General features: G+C 43.7%; 1 protein-coding gene across 1 annotated transcript in view; it reads right to left on the bottom strand.

Annotated features, from left to right (window-relative positions):
• LOC311237171 (NMDA receptor synaptonuclear signaling and neuronal migration factor-like) overlaps positions 1–23,709 on the bottom strand; it is a gene marked incomplete at both ends in the record, with an annotated part of 205,911 nt that overhangs the window by 17,114 nt on the left and 165,088 nt on the right. Inside the window, 6 exons of the mRNA XM_084324980.1 lie at positions 2,368–2,470; positions 3,341–3,420; positions 11,074–11,144; positions 13,621–13,654; positions 15,885–15,968; positions 18,107–18,237. Coding sequence (XP_084181106.1) covers positions 2,368–2,470; positions 3,341–3,420; positions 11,074–11,144; positions 13,621–13,654; positions 15,885–15,968; positions 18,107–18,237 — 503 coding nt within the window. The remainder of the gene's footprint in view (positions 1–2,367; positions 2,471–3,340; positions 3,421–11,073; positions 11,145–13,620; positions 13,655–15,884; positions 15,969–18,106; positions 18,238–23,709) is intronic.

Genomic DNA, 23,709 nt, shown 5'->3' with positions numbered 1-23,709 from the left:
GAGCTGTGAGACAAATTAGAATATGACACGAGACTGAGAGGAGCAGATGTTGAAATGCCACGGACTGCAGAAATCCCTCCTCACCCTCGTGGGTGGGGAAGGGGAATTGCCACGACATCGCTAGCTTCGGCTAACAGGGAAGGCCTTTTGGACAGCTAGGCCGCACAACCACTGAGTGGGGTAACAGAAGAGAGATTGTTAGAATAATGAATTTAGTTTCTTCAAAGTCTTTTCAAGGACAGAAAGAACTGTTTTCCATCTGGTGCAGAGGCTTTGTTTACGGAATAAACAACGTTTTCCAAGAAAGGTACCACGTTTGCCAGTGTCGAATTCTTATGAGACGGATTGCATGGACGGGTTGATACAGTGTGTGACAGCCAATGTGAGATAACCAAGTATCGATGACAAACACAACGCAGAGGAAAGTCACGGAGGAGCAGGTGACGAGCTGATTAGAGGCTGAAGAACACTGTAATCTTTCAGGGTGGACAGTTTTCTATGTTAATAGATATTGTCTGAACTGAAATAGCACAATGCAAATGTTCTCTTTAACGCCATAACCAGCTACTCAGAGCAAAATCCACAAAATTACACAATAATCGGTATAAACACAGGTTTGCCAGGACTCAACACACATACACACAAATCCACATGGCACACACATTGAGACATACTGTATTCTATGTAGGCATGCAGACTCGCACACACTCAGAAGAAATATATATTTATGTGAACAGTGTAATCACGGGTATAATAGCTTTAAAGAAATCTGCAACCGTGTAATTTCATTTTGAATTGTGTGTGTGTAATGTGCACACTTTAAAACATTGGCGGCCACTGGGATGCGTCTAATATAACTCTAGACGACCAGCATATGTAAACAGACTTGCACAGTCCGTGGGGCTGTTTGTAGAGCTAAATATATACTTTATAGTAGTGCTATCTGTCCATTCTCATTGTCAATTGAGACCATAAACCGTCCCTTCAAAATGGATTAAAGAAATATTTTTTTCATCAATACGTGCTCATTTTATAGCGCCGTGAATATAAGCGTTATACGGCATTTGGTCTAGTATATTTCCTGGAAGGCTAGATAAAGGGCTAATAGCTACTAACGTTATATCCAATGGCATTTCCGTTGTACAAAAGCTACAGTTAAAACTCAAACTGCAGGGGGAGCTCCAGTAGCTCACCACGTACCGCGAGTGCTATTTCAGCGCCGTGGACAACCGTGCTCGCACGGATCTGGGGCTGAGCGAGTTCGAATCCCGGACTGCAGCCGTGCCTTTCCCAGAGTGTCTTCCCCCCCATCTGAACCCTTTCAGCCTGCTTCTGTCGGTCGAACTTGACCAAGTATAAATGCGATAAACGTATAAAAGAGCCAGGGAAATGGCCAAAGTTAAAAAAATAAAAAACTCAAACTGCATATGATCGGTATGATCCTCAAGCATGTATGCATGAAAGGGGGGGGGACGGGGGGACGTCGTTTCTGATTATTGATTACCAATAACCGTGTTCGTCTAAGTAGCCACATACGCTGGTCGGCTGGTTGAGTATCATAGCAAGCTCTGATCAGCATGTAATTTACGTGAAAAAGATCTTACCATGTGCCGGTTGGATCCCCCCGAGCATTTCCCGGTTATCGATCGCCATCTGGTAGATCGATATGTCTATTGGCTGATGATAAATCCCCTTATTGCATAGTGAAATCCGCGATCCAAAACGTATTCCGTGCAACAGACAATAGCTATCGCTTCAGGTCAGTAGAAAACTACATTAGAGATCTTAAAAAAAAAAGACAGCTTCGGCCACAGGGAACACTGCATTATCGAGATAGCGCCCCTAAGAGGATCTGGCCGGTAATGGACTTTCTCGAATTCAAAGAGTAGGGTAAATCTGCAGTGCCGCTCGGCGACCTTGAATAGGTTATTAAAATGGAATAAAAGCCAAAACAAATATATCCGTCCTCGGTCCATTAAGCATGGATTCGAAACACGTTTATATCCGTGGTCAGGCGCCATTGTGTTAATCATGATGCAATGTAATAAAATCTGCCAACCGTGTAATTGCATCGTAGATTGTATGTTTATGTGTATGTGTGTGTTCTATGTCCCAGACTTACAGTACTGTATGTTTAAGTGCTGCCTGCCTGCTTGAGAGTGTGTGATGCAGGAACATTTTAAGTTGCTGAGGCCCCACCCACTCTCTCTCTCTCTCTCTCTCTCTCTCTCTCTCTCTCTCTCTCTCTCTCTCTCCTCTATATCTCTATCTCTCCCACTCTCTCTCCCTCTCTCCCTTTCTCTCTCTCCCTGTGTGTGTGTGTGTGTGTGTGTGTGTGTGTGTGTGTGTGTGTGTGTGTGTGTGTACCTTCTCTCCGTTGGGGTTTCCCAGGACGTAGCAGCCCATGATGTGGATGAGGTTGGGCTCTGGGTTCACTTTGCTCATGAACCGACTCAGCCTCCTCCAGAACCTGCACCAGAACCAGACAGTATAGTGGTCAAGTCAGGGTACTGCACTGTGATGGTGGTCATTGTGCACTGTGATGGTGGTCAGGGTGATGGTGGTCAGGGTGCACTGTGATGGTGGTCAGGGTGCACTGTGATGGTGGTCAGGGTGATGGTGGTCAGGGTGCACTGTGATGGTGGTCAGGGTGCACTGTGATGGTGGTCAGGGTGATGGTGGTCAGGGTGATACAGCAGTAGGATGTAGAGGGACATGAGGAGTGAGGACAGACATGAGGACACAGCAGTAGGATGTAGAGGGACATGATGACAGACATGAGGACACAACAGTAGGATGTAGAGAGACATGAGGACACGGCAGTAGGAAGTAGAGAGACATGAGGACACGGCAGTAGGAAGTAGAGAGACATGAGGACACGGCAGTAGGAAGTAGAGAGACATGAGAACACGGCAGTAGGAAGTAGAGAGACATGAGGACACGGCAGTATGAAGTAGAGAGACATGAGGACAAGGCAGTAGGATGTAGAGAGACATGAGGACAAGGCAGTAGGATGTAGAGAGACATGAGGACAAGGCAGTAGGAAGTAGAGAGACATGAGGACAAGGCAGTAGGATGTAGAGAGACATGAGGACAAGGCAGTAGGAAGTAGAGAGACATGAGGACAAGGCAGTAGGATGTAGAGAGACATGAGGACAAGGCAGTAGGAAGTAGAGAGACATGAGGACACAGCAGTAGAGAGACATGAGGACAGACATGAGGACACGGCAGTAGGAAGTAGAGGGACATGAGGACATGAGGACACAGCAGTAGGATGTAGAGGGACATGATGACACGGCAGTAGGATGTAGAGGGACACGAGGACATGGCGGTGACTCACTGGCTCATGTCCTCTTCCTTCTCCACCTTAGCGAACGTCGCCACTTTGTTCTTCAGCAGGTAGAGATGACCTGGACCCCCCTGTGACACACACACACACACACACACGCACGCACGCACACACACACACACGCACGCACGCACGCACGCACGCACGCACGCACACACACACACACACACACACACACACACACACACACACACACACACACACACACACACACACACACACACACACACACACACACACACACACACACACACACACACACACACACATACACACACAGGAAGAAAATACACAAGGAACAAAAGAAACAATTAGCTTCTCCAGATGATGCTGCTAATTAACCATGTCTTAATTAGCAGCTCAGTGTGTCTCAGTAGGAGTTACATCATCCCGTTTCTCTCCTCTGGTTCTCTTCTACTCTTTGTGTTCACAGTGTTCCATACATGTTATGTAAGGGATAATGTATAGCTACGAGGTCATTGTCGCAAAATAATTGACCGACACGGAGTTTAGAACACAGAGGCGCCTCGCCGAGGTGTTTTAAACGTCAGTGAAGGTCAATTATTTTGCGACAATGACCGAGTATAGCTATACATTATCCCGCTTATTACATGGCTAACTCACTAACAATATACCTAATTCATTTTACACCATCGACAAGACGAGATCAAATGCAGACGCAGTTGTTCTGTGGCTCTGTCAGCCCAAATAAAGTGATTATTATTATCGCCGACAGCCGGCAGGTGTGTCTGATTACACTGATGCAGTGTGTGTCAGTGGGCTTGATTGCTCCAGCTGCGAAAAGCAATAATCACCTGTGATTATTGCGCGTTGCCCATGGCAGCGGTCAGTTATCGAAAAATTATTCATCGCTGTCAGGGGCTATTGACCAATCACAATCAAGCATTTCGGCGAATGTTAAAACGCCATGTAATAATACTAGTTAGAGTCTGGTTCTCTTCTACTCTTTGTGTTCTTATTCTTATTGTTCCATCACTGACATGTTATTACTAGTTAGAGTCTGGTTAATTTCTACTCTTTGTGTTCACAGTGTTCCTGTGCAGATTTATGCTGCTTTTGAATTCCTTGTTATGCACTACATATTACACATCAATACATATTACATAGATATCACATATCAATACATATTACATATCACTACATATTACATATCACTACATATCACATATCAATACATATTACATATCACTACATATCACATATCAATACATATTACATATCACTACATATTACATATCACTACATATCACATATCAATACATATTACATATCACTACATATCACATATCAATACATATTACATATCACTACATATTACATGTCACTACATATTACATATCACTACATATTACATATCACATATTACATAAAGCAAGCTGTCATGTAACAGCCATCCACTCCACAGTTCAAATGTCGGTTATTTTAATATTCATCCAAGTCTCTTTCGCATACAGTATTTGCATACTAATAGCATTGTTTATTTCACATGATGAACTCAATTGTTATCAGCCATCCTATGAAGAATGAATGAATGAATGAATGAATGAATGAATGAATGAATGAATGAATGAATGAATGAATGAATGAATGATCACTGCATTTATATAGCGCTTTTCTAGACACTCAAATCTGTTTACAATCTAGGGTGGCCTCCTTCACCTGCACCACTGTGTAGCACCCAACCTTGGGCTACGCAGGCTCAATGGCTGCCATTCACTGGCACCAGGCACACATCAGCTGAAAGGCTCAGGAGCCAAGGATTGATAGCAACCAATTAAAGGGGAGTGATGATTAGGTGGCCTTGATGTCAAAGACCAGATTGGGGATTTGGCCAGGACATTCAGGGAACCCCCTACTCTTTACGGTCCCTGGGTTCTTTAACGACCCAATTCAGTCGGGACCTCTGTTTAACATCTCATCAGAAGAACGGCACTTGGTGTCCCTAATCAGTGTCCCTAATCACCGTGACAGGGGACTGCCAAGTCCAGAAGTCAGAGCGCTCAACAGTGGACAACAACACCACTGACAACGGCCTTGCCAGGGGCTCAAACCGGTGCTCTACTGTTACGATTATGCTTCTTCGGCATGGTGATGAACCCAGGTGGCAGAGTAAGCAACGATGATGGATGAGACAGAAGTCGACGTGGTGATGAAAACAGTTTACTTAACAAGACAGGAACAATACAAAACTGACAAACATAGGTAACATTGAACAATGATCCCGCACAGGAGGGCAGGACAGACAACACTAATATACACAGACTAATTGACAAGACACACAGAGGGTAATTACAAACAGGACACAGGTGTGGTAGACAGAAACAACAGAACACAGAGCACACTGGGAAAACAATAACAAATAAACAACCAGACTAAAACATATTTACAAACCACAGACAGGGGAACACAAGACTAACAAAGTGGAGACAACAACGACAATACAGACAATAAACATAACTGGCAGTAAATAATAATAAGTTGGTGTGTGAGCTGATGCCAGATCTGCATCAGCCCACCGGTTGGCAATGTTATGTTATGAGGGTTATTGATGGGGAGTTGTGAATGTCTGGGTCCTGGTCCCACAGGACCAGGACCGGAGGAAGCGTGACACTCTACCCATGTAGCCTCACTGCCGGACAATGATGAGTGTATACAGTACAGTACAGTCTTTGATAGGTTTGTCTTGAATGGTACTGAAGACGATTGAACTCAAAACCACTGTTGCCTCGTAGGCAAGCTCTTTATACCTAGGGATGGGTCATAAAAACTGAATAATTGTTTGCAGGGTTCAAAGTTGACTTTTGTAATGTGGTTGTTTATTTATTGTTTCATACTGTATGCAGGTTACTGATAATTGCATTGGCGGAACCGTGTTGACTGAAAATAGATGTTCTAATTCACCCACTAGGAGGGAGTGTTGTGTCATTAACTTGAACTTGGAGCTCTGTTCCTGCATGACCTCTGGTCATAGCGTAGCGTTAGCTGCAGGCACGCGGGAAGTAATTTATACTTGGGGGTGCGGTTGGAGTCGGATAAATAATAATAATAACGTCATATTAAATGCATGCGCGAAGCGCATCATTCATGATTTTCCATTCATTTGAAAGATTAATATTTTACACTACAACAGACAAACTTGAACACCAACATGTGGACAGTTCACACACGAAATGCAGCAGTTTTTCTCTAATCAGAAGACGATTTATTGTCGATTTAGACGCAAGCCGCCTGCAAGCGTCAACAACTAGCGTTTGGAATTTCGTTTCGCACACCGCACAGGATCGTATAACCAATGCAGAGTATAGATTAAACAGATTAATGATGTATATTATATTAATGAATATAGGCTTCTAACAGTCAGCGCGCTAGTGACAATTTACACATTTTTGTGACAGAATGAAGTGAACAAACAGACACGCAACCATCCGAAAATATTCATTTCTTTATTTGAAATATTTATTTCGAACATGTAATAATAGTATACAAACTAAGAGTAACTGAACTTTGTGTGCGTGTGTGTATGTGTGTGATTGTGTGTGTGTGTGTGTGTGTGTGTGACTCTGTCAAAACAACAATCGCTGTCCGTGGTGCTGAAACATTAACCAAGGGAGCACGCGCAGCCAGCCAGGCCGCCGCAGGAGCAATAACAAAAGTCCCAGGCCTGATCCTGTCTGCACTGACGAGCTTCTTCTCCATAGCAGAGCAACATAAGAAGCACACCGCCTTATCACTTTGGCTTAGATAGTGAAGCCATGTCCAGCGTTTAAACCACAATGAGTTAAATGATCGAGTGAATGTTTCCTTTCTAAACCGCCTGGCAGGGAATTCAAACTGAGTGGGCTGGAAAGGCTCTTCGCTGAGTCCGCCGACGCCATTGGCATTGTCAACGGAGTTGTTGTTGACAGAGACGACAGCTGTCACTGACACTGGCTGTGTTCTCTCCTCCGGAGGCTCCGGGATGCTGCTGGCATCTGTGTCCATCGGCAGGGACTCAGACGTAGACGTAGTAGACGTCGGCGCGTCGCCGATGTGTGTGTGTGAGACTGTGCGGCGCGCTGCAGCGTCACAGACAGTCAGACTCAGATCAGATACACAGAAAATATCATTAAATAGTGGATTTTAACCATTAAAAAAAAACATGTTTTAGACTGCTTACACTAAAATGCTAACTAAAAAGATTAAAGTTTTTGATATTTTTCTTTTCTTTTTTTGTAAATCTTCTGACACAGCTTGCAGTTACACTCCCCGCCAGCAGGGGGTGCTGCAGCACCCGCCGCACCTGTAGTTCCCGCGTCCTTGGTTAGCCGCATGGAAAACTTCAAGACACTTTAATGAAACTTGTGGCACCAAGTCTACAAGGCTGACTTATCCTGTTGTGTGGATGATGGACCTAGCTAGTAAAATTAGCCCTGATGATATCCATGGAAGAATAGACTTTGTAGACCTCAATAGGACTGCCTCATCATTTAGAAGATTCCACACTCAAAAATGAGTCAGCAATAATTGTATTACCGTAGGCCCTTAGATGGCGCTGTTTACGTAAATGTTGCAGTGATGCAGAAACTCCCAGAGTGACTCAGCTGCTACTCGTACTGTTTGTCTCCGTGATGACTTGTTTCACAAGGTAAATCATGATCACACCCTTGTGCAAAGTGCAAGGGGGTAGTATTATAATCACTTGCATCTGCATCTGTGTGTGTGTGTGTGTGTGTGTGTGTTGTTGAATGATTGAGTGGAGTGTGTGTGACTGTGTGTGTGTGTGTGTGTTACGATAACTCATGCACTTCGTATCCCATTTAGCTCCAGCTTGAGCAGGTTCAACAGCCAAGCAGCTGCACTGTTGAATGAGGGATGTAAAGCTGGGGCACGAGCCACAGGTCAGCTCAGACTGCTCTACTGCGCCTCCTCCTCAGGCTGCTTGCTATGCTCCTACAGTATACTGTACTCTTGCTCCATTCCTGCTGCTGTGTAAATGGTAAATGGACTGCATTTATAGAGCGCTTTTATCCAAAGCGCTTTACAATTTTGTTCCTCACATTCACCCATTGACGCACACATTCACACACCGATGGCGGAGGCAACCATGTATGGTACCCAACCTGCTCATCGGGAGCAATTAGGGGTTAAGTGACTTGCTCAAGGACACATCGACACGCTGCCCGGGAGGAGCTTGAATCGAACCGGGAACCTTCCGATTACCAGACGACCGCTCTACCTCCTGAGCCACTGTCGCCCCAGTAATCAGATGACACAACTAAACAGACGTATAACATTGGACATAATGAACAGATGTGCCATCTAACTAAACACGTACAGGTGTCAGTTGAAAATCAATACCAATACATGTTAATACTGTAACTGTGGATTTTAACCTGGGACCACGGGATCCACAGGCAGCCGCACTAACAAGCTGAGCTAACGGGTCTGACCCCTTAGCAGATTGACTCTGACCAACTCATCAGTAGTTTACAATACCAACACATGTTAACCAACTAATGTGTTTAGTTCGGGGGTTATTTCATATATATATATGATTTAAAGGGTCCGTAATTCGATCCGTAATTGTTCTGACCCTATAAGTGTGGGTTATATTCATATACGCTACATTCTTGAAATGTTTGATCTGTAAATGGCAAATAAGCTACTTGGAACTTTCTTAACCCCTTGTAAATCGTAATATAGATCTGTTTACAAACAATAACCTGACCCACCAAATGTTCTGTTACACAGAACCATCTGGTAAGTCGTCCTTTGAAACTGCTTGGAATAGGTCCGGCCCTTGAAAAATAATACAAGGTAATTGGATCTAAAGCACACCAGTAGCTGTCAGCTGATTGGTCCAAACCACTGTGGTTCAGACATGAGCACATAACATAAAGCCTGACAATATGGATTCTTGCGTGATCTTGTGATCTCACAAAACCAGCAGCCGTCCAAGGTTATACATAAACATTACTAACAAAAACTAACCTTTTTACGGACGCAAAATATATAGCAATTACAATTGAGTATCTCAGACGAAGAGTGTTGTGTTCACTCATAGTTAAACAAAGTAGAGGTTGAGTACTTTATTCTCTAAAAATGGTAAATTAGAGTGTTGTGTTCACTCATAGTTAAACAAAGTAGAGGTTGAGTACTTTATTCTCTAAAGATGGTAAGTTAGAGTGTTGTGTTCATAATATTACTTTTGAAATCATAGTCCCCTCCAAACTCATAGCCAAGCTCAGGGACCTGGGCTTGAACTATGACCTCTGCCAGTGGGTCTTGGACTTCCTGACGGGCAGACCCCAGGTGGTGAGAGCAGGCAACTGCACCTCCTCATCCATCACTCTCAATATAGGGGCCCCCCAGGGCTGTGTTCTGAGTCCCCTCCTCTACTCCCTGTACACACATGACTGTGTGGCACAGCGGAACAACAACACAATCATCAAATTTGCTGACGACACAGTAGTGGTGGGCCTGATCTCTGCAAACGACGAGAGGGCCTACCTGGAGGAGGTCAAGGTTCTAGCGGGATGGTGTCAAGAGAACAGCCTCTCCCTGAACGTCAGCAAAACAAAGGAGATGATTGTGGACTTTAGGAGGTCGGGGGTCAGGGACTACAGCCCCCTCAGCATCGACGGGGCACCGGTTGAGAGAGTGAACAGTTTTAAGTACCTCGGAGTCCACATATCCGAGGACTTGACATGGACCACACACATTGACAGTGTTGTGAAGAAGGCACGGCAACGCCTCTACTTCCTCAGGTGCCTAAGGAAGTTCCAAGTCAGTCAGAAGATCCTTAAGAACTTCTACTCATGCACAATAGAGAGCATCCTGACTGGCAATATCACCTCCTGGTTTGGGAATAGCACTGCACAAGACCGTAGCAGACTACAGAGAGTGGCCCGTTCAACTGAACGCACAATTGGAGGGGGGCTTCCCACTCTCCAGGGCATTTACAACAAGCGGTGCATGGGCAAGGCTAAGAGGATTATCAAAGACTCGAGACACCCAAACAACTGCCTCTTTGAACTGCTGCGGTCAGGCAAGCGATACCGGAGTCTCATGGCAAGCACAGAGAGACTCAGAAGAAGCTTCTATCCCCAGGCCATCAGGATGCTCAACGAACAATATCAATATGTAACAACCATCAAATGCACTCACAGCACACACATCCACACGCACACACTCACTTTAAACATACAACTCACTGCAGCACCCACTTTAACCACTTTAGAACACCTAAGCACACTTTATATTTATTGGTAAATAAATAAATTTGTACTACAACCCATACCTCACTACACCTTACTGTAAATTGTACCTAAATTGTACCTCATCCTTTGCACTGTATATTGTATGGTAACTCAGTTACTTCTACTCTACATTGAGCATTGTATATATGTATATACTGAACAGTTTTGTCTACGTACTTCTATTTTATACTTGCTATACTTATTTTATACTTATCTATTTTTGCCTAGCACAGTCTCTGGAGCGTAACAGAAAGAAGCATTTTGTATAAAAGTATTATGTACTTCTGTATGACAACTAATAAAGAAACTTGAAACTTGAACTTGAAATGAATAATGAGTAACAAGGAATATATTAGTTTTGTTGGTAACGCACCCAACATTGAACAAGTTGGTTTACTTCCACTTGGGCAGTGACTACATCATCCAACTCTCTGCGTAGGAGCAGGTCTCCTTCTCCCTTCTCACCTGACAGAATATCAGCATCCTCCACAACTTGCTGCCTCTCCTGTAGGCCGTCAGCTTCTTGTCAATCTCCTCTGTCAAACGCAAGCACAAGGAGTGGTGAGGACAAGGCACACAGAATAATGGAGAAGATAAAAGAGTGTGAGAGAGAGAAAGAGACATATAGGGAGAGCGAGAGAGAGAGAGAGAGATAGAGAGAGAGAGAGAGAGAGAGAGAGAGAGAGAGAGAGAGAGAGAGAGAGAGAGAGAGAGAGAGAGAGAGAGAGAGAGAGAGACGAGGATGATGAAAAGGGAGGTAAAAATAACAGTAATGCCTAGGGAGTGAAATGGTGATTGACAGCGAAGGAGAAGCAAAGGGGGGGAGGAATATCAACGTGCAACAGAAAACACAAACAGCAACACTGAATAGGAACAGCGAGAGCTCTGCTTTAAATCTGACCAAAAATATGTGTAAGAAAGAAGTGTTACCCTTTAGTAAGATGTCTTGTGTCTCTGATCATTTCTTTTGGGCTCCAGGATTACGAGATCGTTTTTTTTAAGGAAATGTTCTTTCTTTGGTGACACGTGTACAGTATTTGAAAGACAGACCACTTTGTATGTGTGAACTGGAGTCAGATTTCTGTGTTGTACACCATTGCATTGTCTGTGTATGACGTGTCTTGTAAGTCCATGACACACTCACTTTGACGTTTGACATTATTTTAAATTTGTTTTACATTGGCTAAGCAGCTAATTCAGCATCATTCTCATCTACAATGTTGTTTATGAAGCAACGTATTACTTAAAGGGGAATTACATTTCTGAATTCATACATTATTCCTCTGGCCTAAGACAGTACAAACATATTAGTGAAAATGAGCAACTCTCTCCCAAATCCAAACACTAGAGTGCTAAAACTCAAATGTGTGATGTCATCAAGTATAAGATGACAAGACGCTGGTCCATAGAATGTTCTGAGTTCATACATTTTCTGTTTCAGAACTGAGAACACCACTAGAATAATGCTAATTTGAATATAAAAAAATAAAACAAACGCTCTAGGGGTCCACAAAATATCCCATTCATTGTCAATGGATCAGCTCCAGACTTTATACTTGATGACCTCACAGGTTTGATTCTTACTTCTCTGGTTTCTGGTTTGGGAGAGAGTAGCTCATGTTCACAATATATTGATTGAACTGTCTCAGGCAGTTAACATATTAGAATCTTTATTTGATTGGTATTCCCTAATACCTAACCCTCACCCTAACCCTAACTCTACCACCTAACCCTAACTCTACCACCTACCCCTAACTCTACCACCTAACCCTAACTCTACCACCTAACCCTAACTCTACCACCTAACCCTAACTCTACCACCTAACCCTAACCCTACCACCTAACCCTAACTCTACCACCTAACCCTAACTCTACCACCTAACCCTAACTCTACCACCTAACCCTAACCCTACCACCTAACCCTCACCCTATCACCTAACCCTAACTCTATCACCTAACCCTAACTCTACCACCTAACCCTAACTCTACCACCTAACCCTAACCCTACCACCTAACCCTAACTCTACCACCTAACCCTAACTCTACCACCTAACCCTAACTCTACCACCTAACCCTAACCCTACCACCTAACCCTCACCCTATCACCTAACCCTAACTCTATCACCTAACCCTAACTCTACCACCTAACCCTAACTCTACCACCTAACCCTAACTCTACCACCTAACCCTAACCCTACCACCTAACCCTAAGCCTACCACCTAACCATAACACAACCATCTAACCCTAACCCTACCACCTAACCCTAACCATATCACCTAACCCTATCACCTAACCATAACCCAACCACCTAACCGTAACCCTACATTCTAACCCTAACCCTATCACCTAACCCTAACCCAACCACCTAATCCTCACCCTAACCCTACCACCTAACACTCACCCTAAACCTAACCATACCACCTAATCCTCACCATAATCCTAACCCTACCATCACCCTAACCCTACAACTGTATCTTTTTGTCTGACTCTTGAGAAGACGGTAAGCACATTCCCCATAATGTTGGCATGTTCCTTTGACCCTTTCACTACCACACTACACAGGGTTAACCCTTTCACTACCACACTGCAAAGGGTTAACCCCTTCACTACCACACTACAGAAGGTTAACCATTTCACTACCACACTACAAAGGGTTAACCTTTTCACTACCACACTATAGAAGGTTAACCATTTCACTACCACACTACAAACGGTTAACCCTTTCACTACCACACTACAGAAGGTTAACCCTTTCACTACCACACTACAGACGGTTAAAGGTGACATAGTGTATTGGAATGATGTCAGATAATAAAGAATGATTAGGGCTGTATGCCAGGGAGGAGGGGAGGATTGGATTGTCCCTGATGAGGATGAGGGCACTGGTGTAAAATCACACCTATGGGGCGTCACATGTACTAGGCCTGGCCCTGAATAATGGACCAATAGTGGACCCAGGTCTCATACAGGTAAACACACATATTATCGTGCACACAGCCAAGTTCACTTACCCAGAATGTCATCAAATGTGGCGTGCTCATGGTCCTGAAGACAGAGAGATATCCAGTCAAAAAACAAATACAAAAGTAAATAGTTTAAATAGTTTAACCTATTTAACAAATAAACATTTTAAAAACATTTGAAACTTCACCCACATGTTCTACCTGTTTATAGAGCTACATTATATGAAAAAAACAAAACAGGTTTGAACGTTTTCTCCCCCAATCCCACAATTTAGCCGTTATGGCAATTCCTTCCTGGTCGTTGTGTAGACTACCACATGCCTCCTCTATTGGTCTGGGGAGGATGTAGACTACTACTACATAATAATAATAATAATAATAATAATAATAATAATAATAATAATAATAATAATAATAATAATAATAATAATAATAATAATAATAATAATAATAATAATAATAATAATAATAATAATAATAATAATAATAATAATAATAATAATAATAATAATAATAATAATAATAATAATAATAATAATAATAATAATAATAATAATAATAATAATAATAATAATAATAATAATAATAATAATGATAATAATGATAATAATAATAATAATAATAATAATAATAATAATAATAATAATAATAATAATAATAATAATAATAACAATAATAATAATAATAATAATAATAATAATAATAATAATAATAATAATAATAATAATAATAATAATAATAATAATAATAATAATAAAATAATAAAAACTGGACTTTGAAGAAGTCTTTATTCGTCATGCATGCGATGGGCGGCACACACACAGGAACACACACACATGCAATTATTTTTTGGGTCCTTCCAGCAGCCGGGAGAGGATAGGGGCTGTGGCGTGGGCCCACGCTCCGGGGACCAATCCAAGTGCTCCTGTCCGTCTTCGTCAGGGACGCGATCTGTTGTGCATGTTTTTTCCATTGGGTTTATCTTATTGGGAAGGGAAACCCTTGCGAGCACGGGGAGAACATGCAAACTCCACACAGAAGGGCCCGGGAGATACCCCACCTGGGTACCTGGCAATGGGGAAACCTGGTCGCCAAGCGGGAATCGAACCCAGGACCTTCAAGCTGTGAGGCGACAGTGTTACCCACTAGACCACATGCCTCCTCTGTCGGTCTGGGGAGGGTGTACACTACCACATGTCTCCTCTATTGGTCTGGGGAGGGTGTACACTACCACATGCCTCCTCTATTGTTCTGGGGAGGGTGTACACTACCACATGTCTCCTCTATTGGTCTGGGGAGGGTGTACACTACCACATGCCTCCTCTATTGGTCTGGGGAGGGTGTACACTACCACATGCCTCCTCTGTTGTTCTGGGGAGGGTGTACACTACCACATGCCTCCTCTATTGGTCTGGGGAGGGTGTACACTACCACATGTCTCCTCTATTGGTCTGGGGAGGGTGTACACTACCACATGCCTCCTCTGTTGTTCTGGGGAGGGTGTACACTACCACATGCCTCCTCTATTGGTCTGGGGAGGGTGTACACTACCACATGCCTCCTCTGTTGTTCTGGGGAGGGTGTACACTACCACATGCCTCCTCTGTTGTTCTGGGGAGGGTGTACACTACCACATGCCTCCTCTATTGTTCTGGGGAGGGTGTACACTACCACATGCCTCCTCTGTTGTTCTGGGGAGGGTGTAGACTACCACATGCCTCCTCTATTGTTCTGGGGAGGGTGTAGACTACCACATGCCTCCTCTATTGTTCTGGGGAGGGTGTACACTACCACATGCCTCCTCTATTGTTCTGGGGAGGGTGTACACTACCACATGCCTCCTCTATTGTTCTGGGGAGGGTGTACACTACCACATGCCTCCTCTATTGTTCTGGGGAGGGTGTAGACTACCACATGCCTCCTCTGTTGTTCTGGGGAGGATATAGACTACCACATGCCTCCTCTATTGGTCTGGGGAGGATGTACACTACCACATGCCTCCTCTATTGGTCTGGGGAGGGTGTACACTACCACATGCCCCCTCTGTCGGTCTGGAATTGGCAGGTGAATTCTTGACTCTGCAGGCTGGTGGTGCCCTGCTGTTAGGGTGTGTTAGACTTGATACTTGAGTGTGTGTGTGTGTGTGTGTGTGTGTGTGTGTGTGTGTGTGTGTGTGTGTGTGTGTGTGTGTGTGTGTGTGTGTGTGTGTGTGTGTGTGTGTGTGTGTGTGTGTGTGTGTGTGTGTGTGTGTGTGTGTGTGTGTGTGTGTGTGTGTGTGTGTGTGTGTGTGTGTGTGTGTGTGTTAGACTCACATAGAGGATGGGGATGATTGACGGGTCGTCCCTGCGGATGATGTTGGGAACATACTCTGCCTTAGGGACTTTAGAGGAAATAAGCTGTAATATGTGAAAGATGTTTCAAGGGGAGAGGAGGAGAGGAGGAGTGAGGAGAGGAGAGGAGAGGAGAGCAGAGGAGGGAAGAGAGAGGAGAGGAGAGAAGAGGAGAGAAGAGAGGAAGAAGAGGAGAGGAGAGGAGGAGAGAGGAGGGAAGAGAGAGGAGAGGAGAGGAGAGAGGAAGAAGAGAGGAGAGGAGAGGAAGAGATGGGGGAGAGAGAGAGGAGAGTAGGAGAGAGGAGAGGAGGGATAAAATAAAGGAAAAAAGAGTCAGGATTAGGTGGGTCTCTTCCAAAATACCGGCAGGGCAAAGCGAGACTATCCATAATATATTATTTACAGCTCTGATAGTGTGCTTCTGTCACAGTATTGCTTAAGCACTTCAACGCGAGAGGGACTGTGTTAAGAGAACATTGCAGCTGTGGCTGCAGGCATGAGCCACAGGCGACTGCCATAGAGCATTAAAGCTGTGATATTATTTACTTGACATTATTATAACACATCTAGTAACCTTGAGCATTCTATTGCTTTTATAGTATGGCTTCTATACATAACTGATTTCATATTGTGAATAAAACACTGAGATATAAAGTCTTGATGAAGAGATTAGCTCTGTATAGCAGCAACCCCTTGCCATGATGTTATAGCAAATATAACACACGCCTCTCGGCCAATCATACTGCTTGATCCGAATCAACTGTTAGGCAGGGGCCAATCATACTGCTTGATCAGAACCAACTGTTAGGCAGGGGTTAAAGTGGGCAGGAACGGTCCGGATGCTGGTCTATGCTGGTTTTTCTTGCAGGGAAACCCCACCCATCTGATTTTCCATGCAGGTTAAAACAAACACTAACAATTATTTGCATAATGCTAGTTTTTAAATACATGTACAGTATAGAGCACTTTTCAAAGCACAGCTACACAGTGCTTCACAAACAGACGACAACAAGCATACTTGGTAGACAGCTAGCCGACAGGGCTAACCATCTCAACACCAAGGTATATGAAAACTAGAAAAAACATTACATTTGACTGAATCCTCTGACATTTTAATATTAGCTACTGATTCCTTGGTTAATAGAATTCTATAGCTGAGATACAGTGGAGCAAGTGAGACCTATGATCACAATAATCACTCATGAATGGCAGTGAAATGAAAACAGGCACGACAGGAGCAGTCGTGCAGCGGCTCAGGAGGTAGAGCGGTCGTGCAGCGGCTCAGGAGGTAGAGCGGTCATACAGCGGCTCAGGAGGTAGAACAGTCGTACAGCGGCTCAGGAGGTAGAGCGGTCGTGCAGCGGCTCAGGAGGTAGAGCGGTCGTGCAGCGGCTCAGGAGGTAGAGCGGTCGTGCAGCGGCTCAGGAGGTAGAGCGGTCGTACAGCGGCTCAGGAGGTAGAGCGGTCGTGCAGCGGCTCAGGAGGTAGAGCGGTCGTGCAGCGGCTCAGGAGGTAGAGCGGTCGTGCAGCGGCTCAGGAGGTAGAGCGGTCGTGCAGCGGCTCAGGAGGTAGAGCGGTCGTGCAGCGGCTCAGGAGGTAGAGCGGTCGTGCAGCGGCTCAGGAGGTAGAGCGGTCGTGCAGCGGCTCAGGAGGTAGAGCGGTCGTGCAGCGGCTCAGGAGGTAGAGCGGTCGTGCAGCGGCTCAGGAGGTAGAGCGGTCGTGCAGCGGCTCAGGAGGTAGAGCGGTCGTGCAGCGGCTCAGGAGGTAGAGCGGTCGTGCAGCGGCTCAGGAGGTAGAACGGTCATCTGGTCGTCTTCCGATTGGTTCAATTCCGGCTCCTCCCGGCAGTGTGTCGAAGTGTCCTTAAACCTTGCACTACCACAGGGTTAACCCTTTCACTGTGACAATACAGAAGGTTAACCCTTTCACTGCCACACGGCAAAGTGTTAACCCTTTCACTACCACACTACAGAAGATTAAGCAAGACACTTAACCCCTAACTGCTCCCGATGAGTAGGTTGGCACCTTACATGGTCGCCTCCGCCGTCGGTGTGTGAATGTGTGAGTGAACGGGTGAACGTGAGGCATGAGTTGTGAAGTGCTTTGGATAAAAGCTGTTATATATAAATGCCGTCCATCTGGGGGATGTCCCTTGAAACCCTCTCAGGGACCCCTGGGGGTCCTCAGAACCCCACGTCTCTCACCAAGATCTTTGGCGGTATGAAGTCGTCTCCCTCACACGCCAGCCTCTCCATCTCCCTCTCTTCCTCCCAGTCCAGGTTGTCGTCGCAGCCTCCCTCGTCTAACGTCGCGCAGGACGCCTGGAGGTCCCCGCCTGCCGGACCAACCAATCAGGAGAGAGACATGGGGGGAGGGGAAATGTCAGAGGAGGGGAGAGGGGGGGGGGGGGGTTGTGATGCGGGGCGGGGGGGTAAACACTTTACTTTAGGGGGGCACAAATACAGATTTTAAGTATTTACTGATTTTAAGTATTTACGGTACAAACAATAAGTAGTGATTAAGAACTAACAAGGAGCTGTATGTCAACAAAGAATCAGATGGATAGTTGTAATAGTTGTAGTTCTTGTGTCGTTGTGAAGAGAAGTAGAAGCCATTCTGCTCTGAGACTTGAGTAACGGAGGCTTAAACAACAGTTAACATGTCGTTTCTCAATAGTTCCTAGTCGTCACTATTAGGTCCTTCATAATTATTATTGTGCCCCTAAAGTAAACTGTTGCCTATTTGAAGAATATTTGTTCGAAAAAAATCAACAAATACATGGTGGTTAATAATGATTCTATGTGCGTTATCCAAAGTGACTGGCGTGGCATTGTAGCATTATACAAGCTAGCTCGGAGCTGAGTGTGCCGATTAAAATAAAGATATATATATTTTTTTAATATGCCAAGCGTCTGGGGAATAAAAAAAAACACAAGGAGTCAAGGCGTCTCCGTTCTGAGGCGGGCTGAGGTGATGGGAGGGGGGGGGGGGGGACTAAGAAGAGAGAGAGATCTAACAGAGGGGAAGCACTGCACCGTCTCAGAAGAGAGACGAGGGAACAGATGACAGGCGAGATTCGACAGAATAAATCATTTAACTGTCAGGGGGAAAAGGGGAGAAGAAAACTCAAATCACAGCACTTTGCTCGCGTCAGATGAAAACCTTGCAACTCTGTTTCCAGAGCTTTTTCTATTTGGATTTCCCTGTTTCACTAAGACTTTGGAAACAGAATGTCTTAGCAGTGGATGTTGCTGCTGTTTTCAACTGCTACGTCTGTTACCGGCTCAGGAATCTTGACAGGGGATGTGATTAAGTACACCTCTCTAATGTTGGAGTGCCCTTGAGCAGGGCACTTAACCCCCTAACTGCTCCAGTGGAGCTACTCAGAGGCCAACAACAATATACCCATTTTATCACAGAGAGACCTGGTTAAACAACTTGTATTGACCCAGGTCAGTCTGGTGTTGTGAGGGGAGTGTATACACCTACTGTCTGACTGTGATTATAGAGTGTAGACAGTGTAACTACTGTCTGACTGTGATTATAGAGTGTAGACCTGCTGTCTGACTGTGATTATAGAGTGTAATAATAATAATAATAATAATAATAATAATAATAATAATAATAATAATAATAATAATAATAATAATAATAATAATAATAATAACTTTCATTTATATAGCGCTTTTCTAGACACTCAAATCGCTTTACAATGTATGGTGGAAATTGCCTCCTTCACTACCACTGGTAGCACCAAACCTTGGGCTACGCAGGCTCAATGGCTACCATACACTGGCACCAGGCACACATCACACTACACAATGGCTGAACAGCTCAGGGCCCCGTTCCCCGTACCTGGCTAACTGAGTTAGCCGGATAATTTCCAGTATAGCCTGACTTAAGCCAGACCTTTCTGTTCCCCGACGCTCGATTGTCCAAATCACCATGACAACAGATCAAAAAGTTTGAGCCTGGTCGAGAGCAGGCTTAAGTTCAGTTAGCTGGATGAACCATGGCCACGCCCCCGCAAAGAAATGACAGCTCGCTTCCTGAAATGATTCTCACAGTCTAGGATCTGCATTATACCATTCTGAATTACGTTTTTGTGCTTCATTCTTCCAGAGGGGGCTTTTGAAATGTAAAATAGACCCAAAATGCTGATACTAAATTCACGTTGTCCTAAATAATGCACGTTATATATACCGTGGCGCTCGCTAGGTGCGATGTACACATTATGTGGTTATTTTAACAACGCGCAGCATTGCAAATGTGAATCCTGCGGGGATATTTTTAATGATTGAAACCTATCGCTCGTTTGGCTCTGATTCCTTTCATATTCTCCGCTGTGGGAGCGCCTGGATTGTGTTTCATTCAAGCATAAAATTGAAGTGTCTATGCGTGGATTGTGGTTTTTGTGGATTATGAATTACGAGGAATCTGAGGATTGTTGAATTGTATCATCACTCACACGTTATTGTGATATTGTAACTGGGATTAATGCATTTGAGAATAAAGAGATAAAACTTCATTCAAAAGAAAAATATTCTAAACACGGGTCTCTTGTCCATTGATGGTCTTGGATACACAATGGATATATCATGTCTGGCACAGTGGTCCAACGGCAGTGTTCACTCCTGGCAAGCCGGCGACCCGGGTTCGAGACCCTGTGTTTCTAATATGATTTTTTTGGAATATAATATTAATGATTATACGCAAAAGTAGCCTAGTTTTAAGTTAAAATATTATAAATCTACATGCATTGAGGATGTCATTCTTTATATAGCTCTCAACGTGCACCAAATTGAAGTATTTACATTTCAAAAAGAAAGCTAGAAGAAGTGGGATTCGAACGCGGGTCGTCCGTGTGAAAGACAAAATGCTCGACCATCAGACCACGGTGGCAGACAAATGAAACATCAACCATACATCCATCAATGGATAAGAGAGCCGTATCCTTATTCTGAAACTGTTGAACTAATTATTTTCGCTAGCAAGATCTCATTTGATTATCCATTCCATGAACCTACTGCCAGCACGGCACGTTTAAAGAAATATAATCTGATTGATTGATTGGGGTAATGAGGGACTTAAAATTTGCCTATAGATTATGCATTTAACTTGTCGGCGAGGCTATTGAGCCGTACTGCAATCTGTTAATAAAGTTTTAAATCAATCAATCAATGCCGTTAGAAAATCAGGATCTCTGCTCTCGACACTTGCTGCCTTCTCGGCTGAGGCGGGCGCGCGCACTGATCCTGAGTATCAAGTCTGGTTTGAGTTAACGAGACTGAATCCACCTTCGAGGAACAGGAAAATCCCGGCTTCAAACATCGGGTTAAGGCGAGACACTGCAGGTGAATAGTCAAATATACTTTTTTTGTTGATTTTGAGATTTTGTTATATTTTGCTTCCTAAACATGTCTTCTATGAAACTAGTGACAATAAAACGTCAATAACACACATTTAGTTGTTTATTTTACATCATTTTGCCTTATTGCATCCATAAATGTGCACATATTTAATGGGGAAGTGCCTCATTTGCATATATAAACATAAATTTCAGAAAACTTGCAATATATTATTTCTTAGTTTATATGTACATAACAAATTGGGAAAGTTTCATAGTGATATCTATTCAAATATTTTTTGCCTATTAGGGGGTACTACACTGTACTACACTGTTTGTAGCCTGTGTGTAGTTCTGTTCAGTTCAATAACATCATTATTATTATTATTCAGTTATCAGGCATGTGTTTAGGTTGTCTATTACTAATGGTTTGATTAGGTATTGTGTTTGTAAATATCTGTTTAAAAAAAAGAGTTTTAAGAGTTTTTCCTCATACTCTGAGCCAGAAATATCCACTTCAGTAGCACTCACATACACCAAACCTTCCAGTTCTATTCATATCTATGTTCTGAAGGTATTTACAGAAGGGTTTGTTGATATCGCATTCATACCCTGATTTATATCACATTTTATTCCTAAAAACATGGCGAAATATGGAATTTTACCATAAAAATGGACTGAATGGAGTATTTTCTGATTTATGGAGTGATAAAAAGAGATATCCAAAATCCCCTCTGTAATAACCTTTGGCTCTAATATGTCAACAAAATGAAACTATAATTTTGAAAATGGCTTTATCCAATGTTCAGATTTCTGTCCTGGAAGTATATGCAAATTAGTGCATATTTAAGTAGATCATTGTTCATTTGCATATTTAAACATACAATTTCAGAAAACTTGTAATACAAAAAAGTCTTGTCTTAATATAAGTAATCAACTGGGGAAGTTTCATTGTGATATCTATTAGTTAATTTTTTTACCCTATTCACCTGCAGTGTCTCCCCTTAATTGAATCTGGATAATGGGACTCTTGATCGACTTAGTTGAACCAGGTACGGGGAATAGGGCCCAGGAGACAGGGATTGATATCAGCCAATTAAGGGGAAGGGATGATTAGGTGGCCTTGATGTCAGAGACCTGATTGGGAATTTGGCCAGGAACGTCGGGGAGCCCCCTACTCTTTACGATAGGCGTCCTGGGTTCTTTAACAACATAATTCAGTCAGGGCCTCGGTTTAGTGTAGACACCTACTGTCTGACTGTGATTATAGAGTGTAGAGAGAACACCTACTGTCTGCCTGTGATTATAGAGTGTAGACAGTGTAACTACTGTCTGCCTGTGATTATAGAGTGTAGACAGTGTAACTACTGTCTGCCTGTGATTATAGAGTGTAGACACCTACTGTCTGACTGTGATTATAGAGTGTAGACAGTGTAACTACTGTCTGACTGTGATTATCAGTGTTCGAATTATGAGGGGACCAATGGGGGCTCAGCCCCCATAGCTATAGTCTGAGCCCCCATAGTCAAGACCCCCTGTGGGGGTCTCTCAAAAAAATTATATTTTTTTTTTTTTTTTTTTGTACGAATTAGTATTATTTATGCTACCTAAATAAATTGTTAATAGATCATATTTTTCTTTTCAGTTTTTAAAAGAACAGCGTAATTAATGTTGTGGAATAGGCTGCATTTCACCTCCAAGCCGCTATGTGTCGCCCATGAGCGTCGCCCCATAAGTTTAACGCTACTCCAACCTAGTGAAGAAGAAGCAGCTGATGTAAACAGAAGGCTGCCGGTCCGTCTGTGTCCTGCAGGCTGCAACTGAAAACATAAACACTAAACAGTACGCCACATGCCGCCAAAAAAAAAGGCTCAACCGGCCGCAAGGCTGTACAAAGCTGGACAGCTTTGGTTTTATAAAAAGGCCAAAGTCTGATGCTGTTAGTGCAGCAGCTAGCAGCGCTACTGTCACTGAAGTTGACACTGCTAGTGCTAGTACTAGTGTTAGCTCTGCTGCTCCTGTGCGCAGTGCACCTGTTATTGTTACCCGCGCCGTTTGCCACTGCCAGACCCGAGTCTCCACCACTAGACCTGGACTGCGCTGCTACTCAACCACCACAATGCTGGGGTCCGAGTCAGTGGATCTTTTGAAAAAATAAATATAGCTGGTTATTTGCCATGGAGGGATGCATTGGCTGCCTTCCATGTAAAAACGCCAAGATATTGTTAAATAAATCATTTGGAGCCCATTTGGCAGAGCAGTGGATGAATGGGACTGTGACTAGCTCTCAGAGCAAGAAGTTGAGGAAGAAAATATACTTGCACAGTGATAGCGTTGCTCATAAGCAAGCTATAGAATGTCAAAACCCAGAAGGAAGTGCTTCCAAGAAAAGTGAGCGAAATCACATCTGCTTTGCTCAAGGAGACAGCCAGTTCATTCAGGGCAGCATATACTGTCGCT

Source organism: Notolepis coatsorum, assembly GCF_963971535.1.
Source record: "Notolepis coatsorum genome assembly, chromosome: 11".
In the NCBI taxonomy this organism is placed as follows: domain Eukaryota; kingdom Metazoa; phylum Chordata; class Actinopteri; order Aulopiformes; family Paralepididae; genus Notolepis; species Notolepis coatsorum.
Note: the sequence above shows the minus strand (reverse complement) of the source record. Positions and strands in the feature narration are given on the sequence as shown.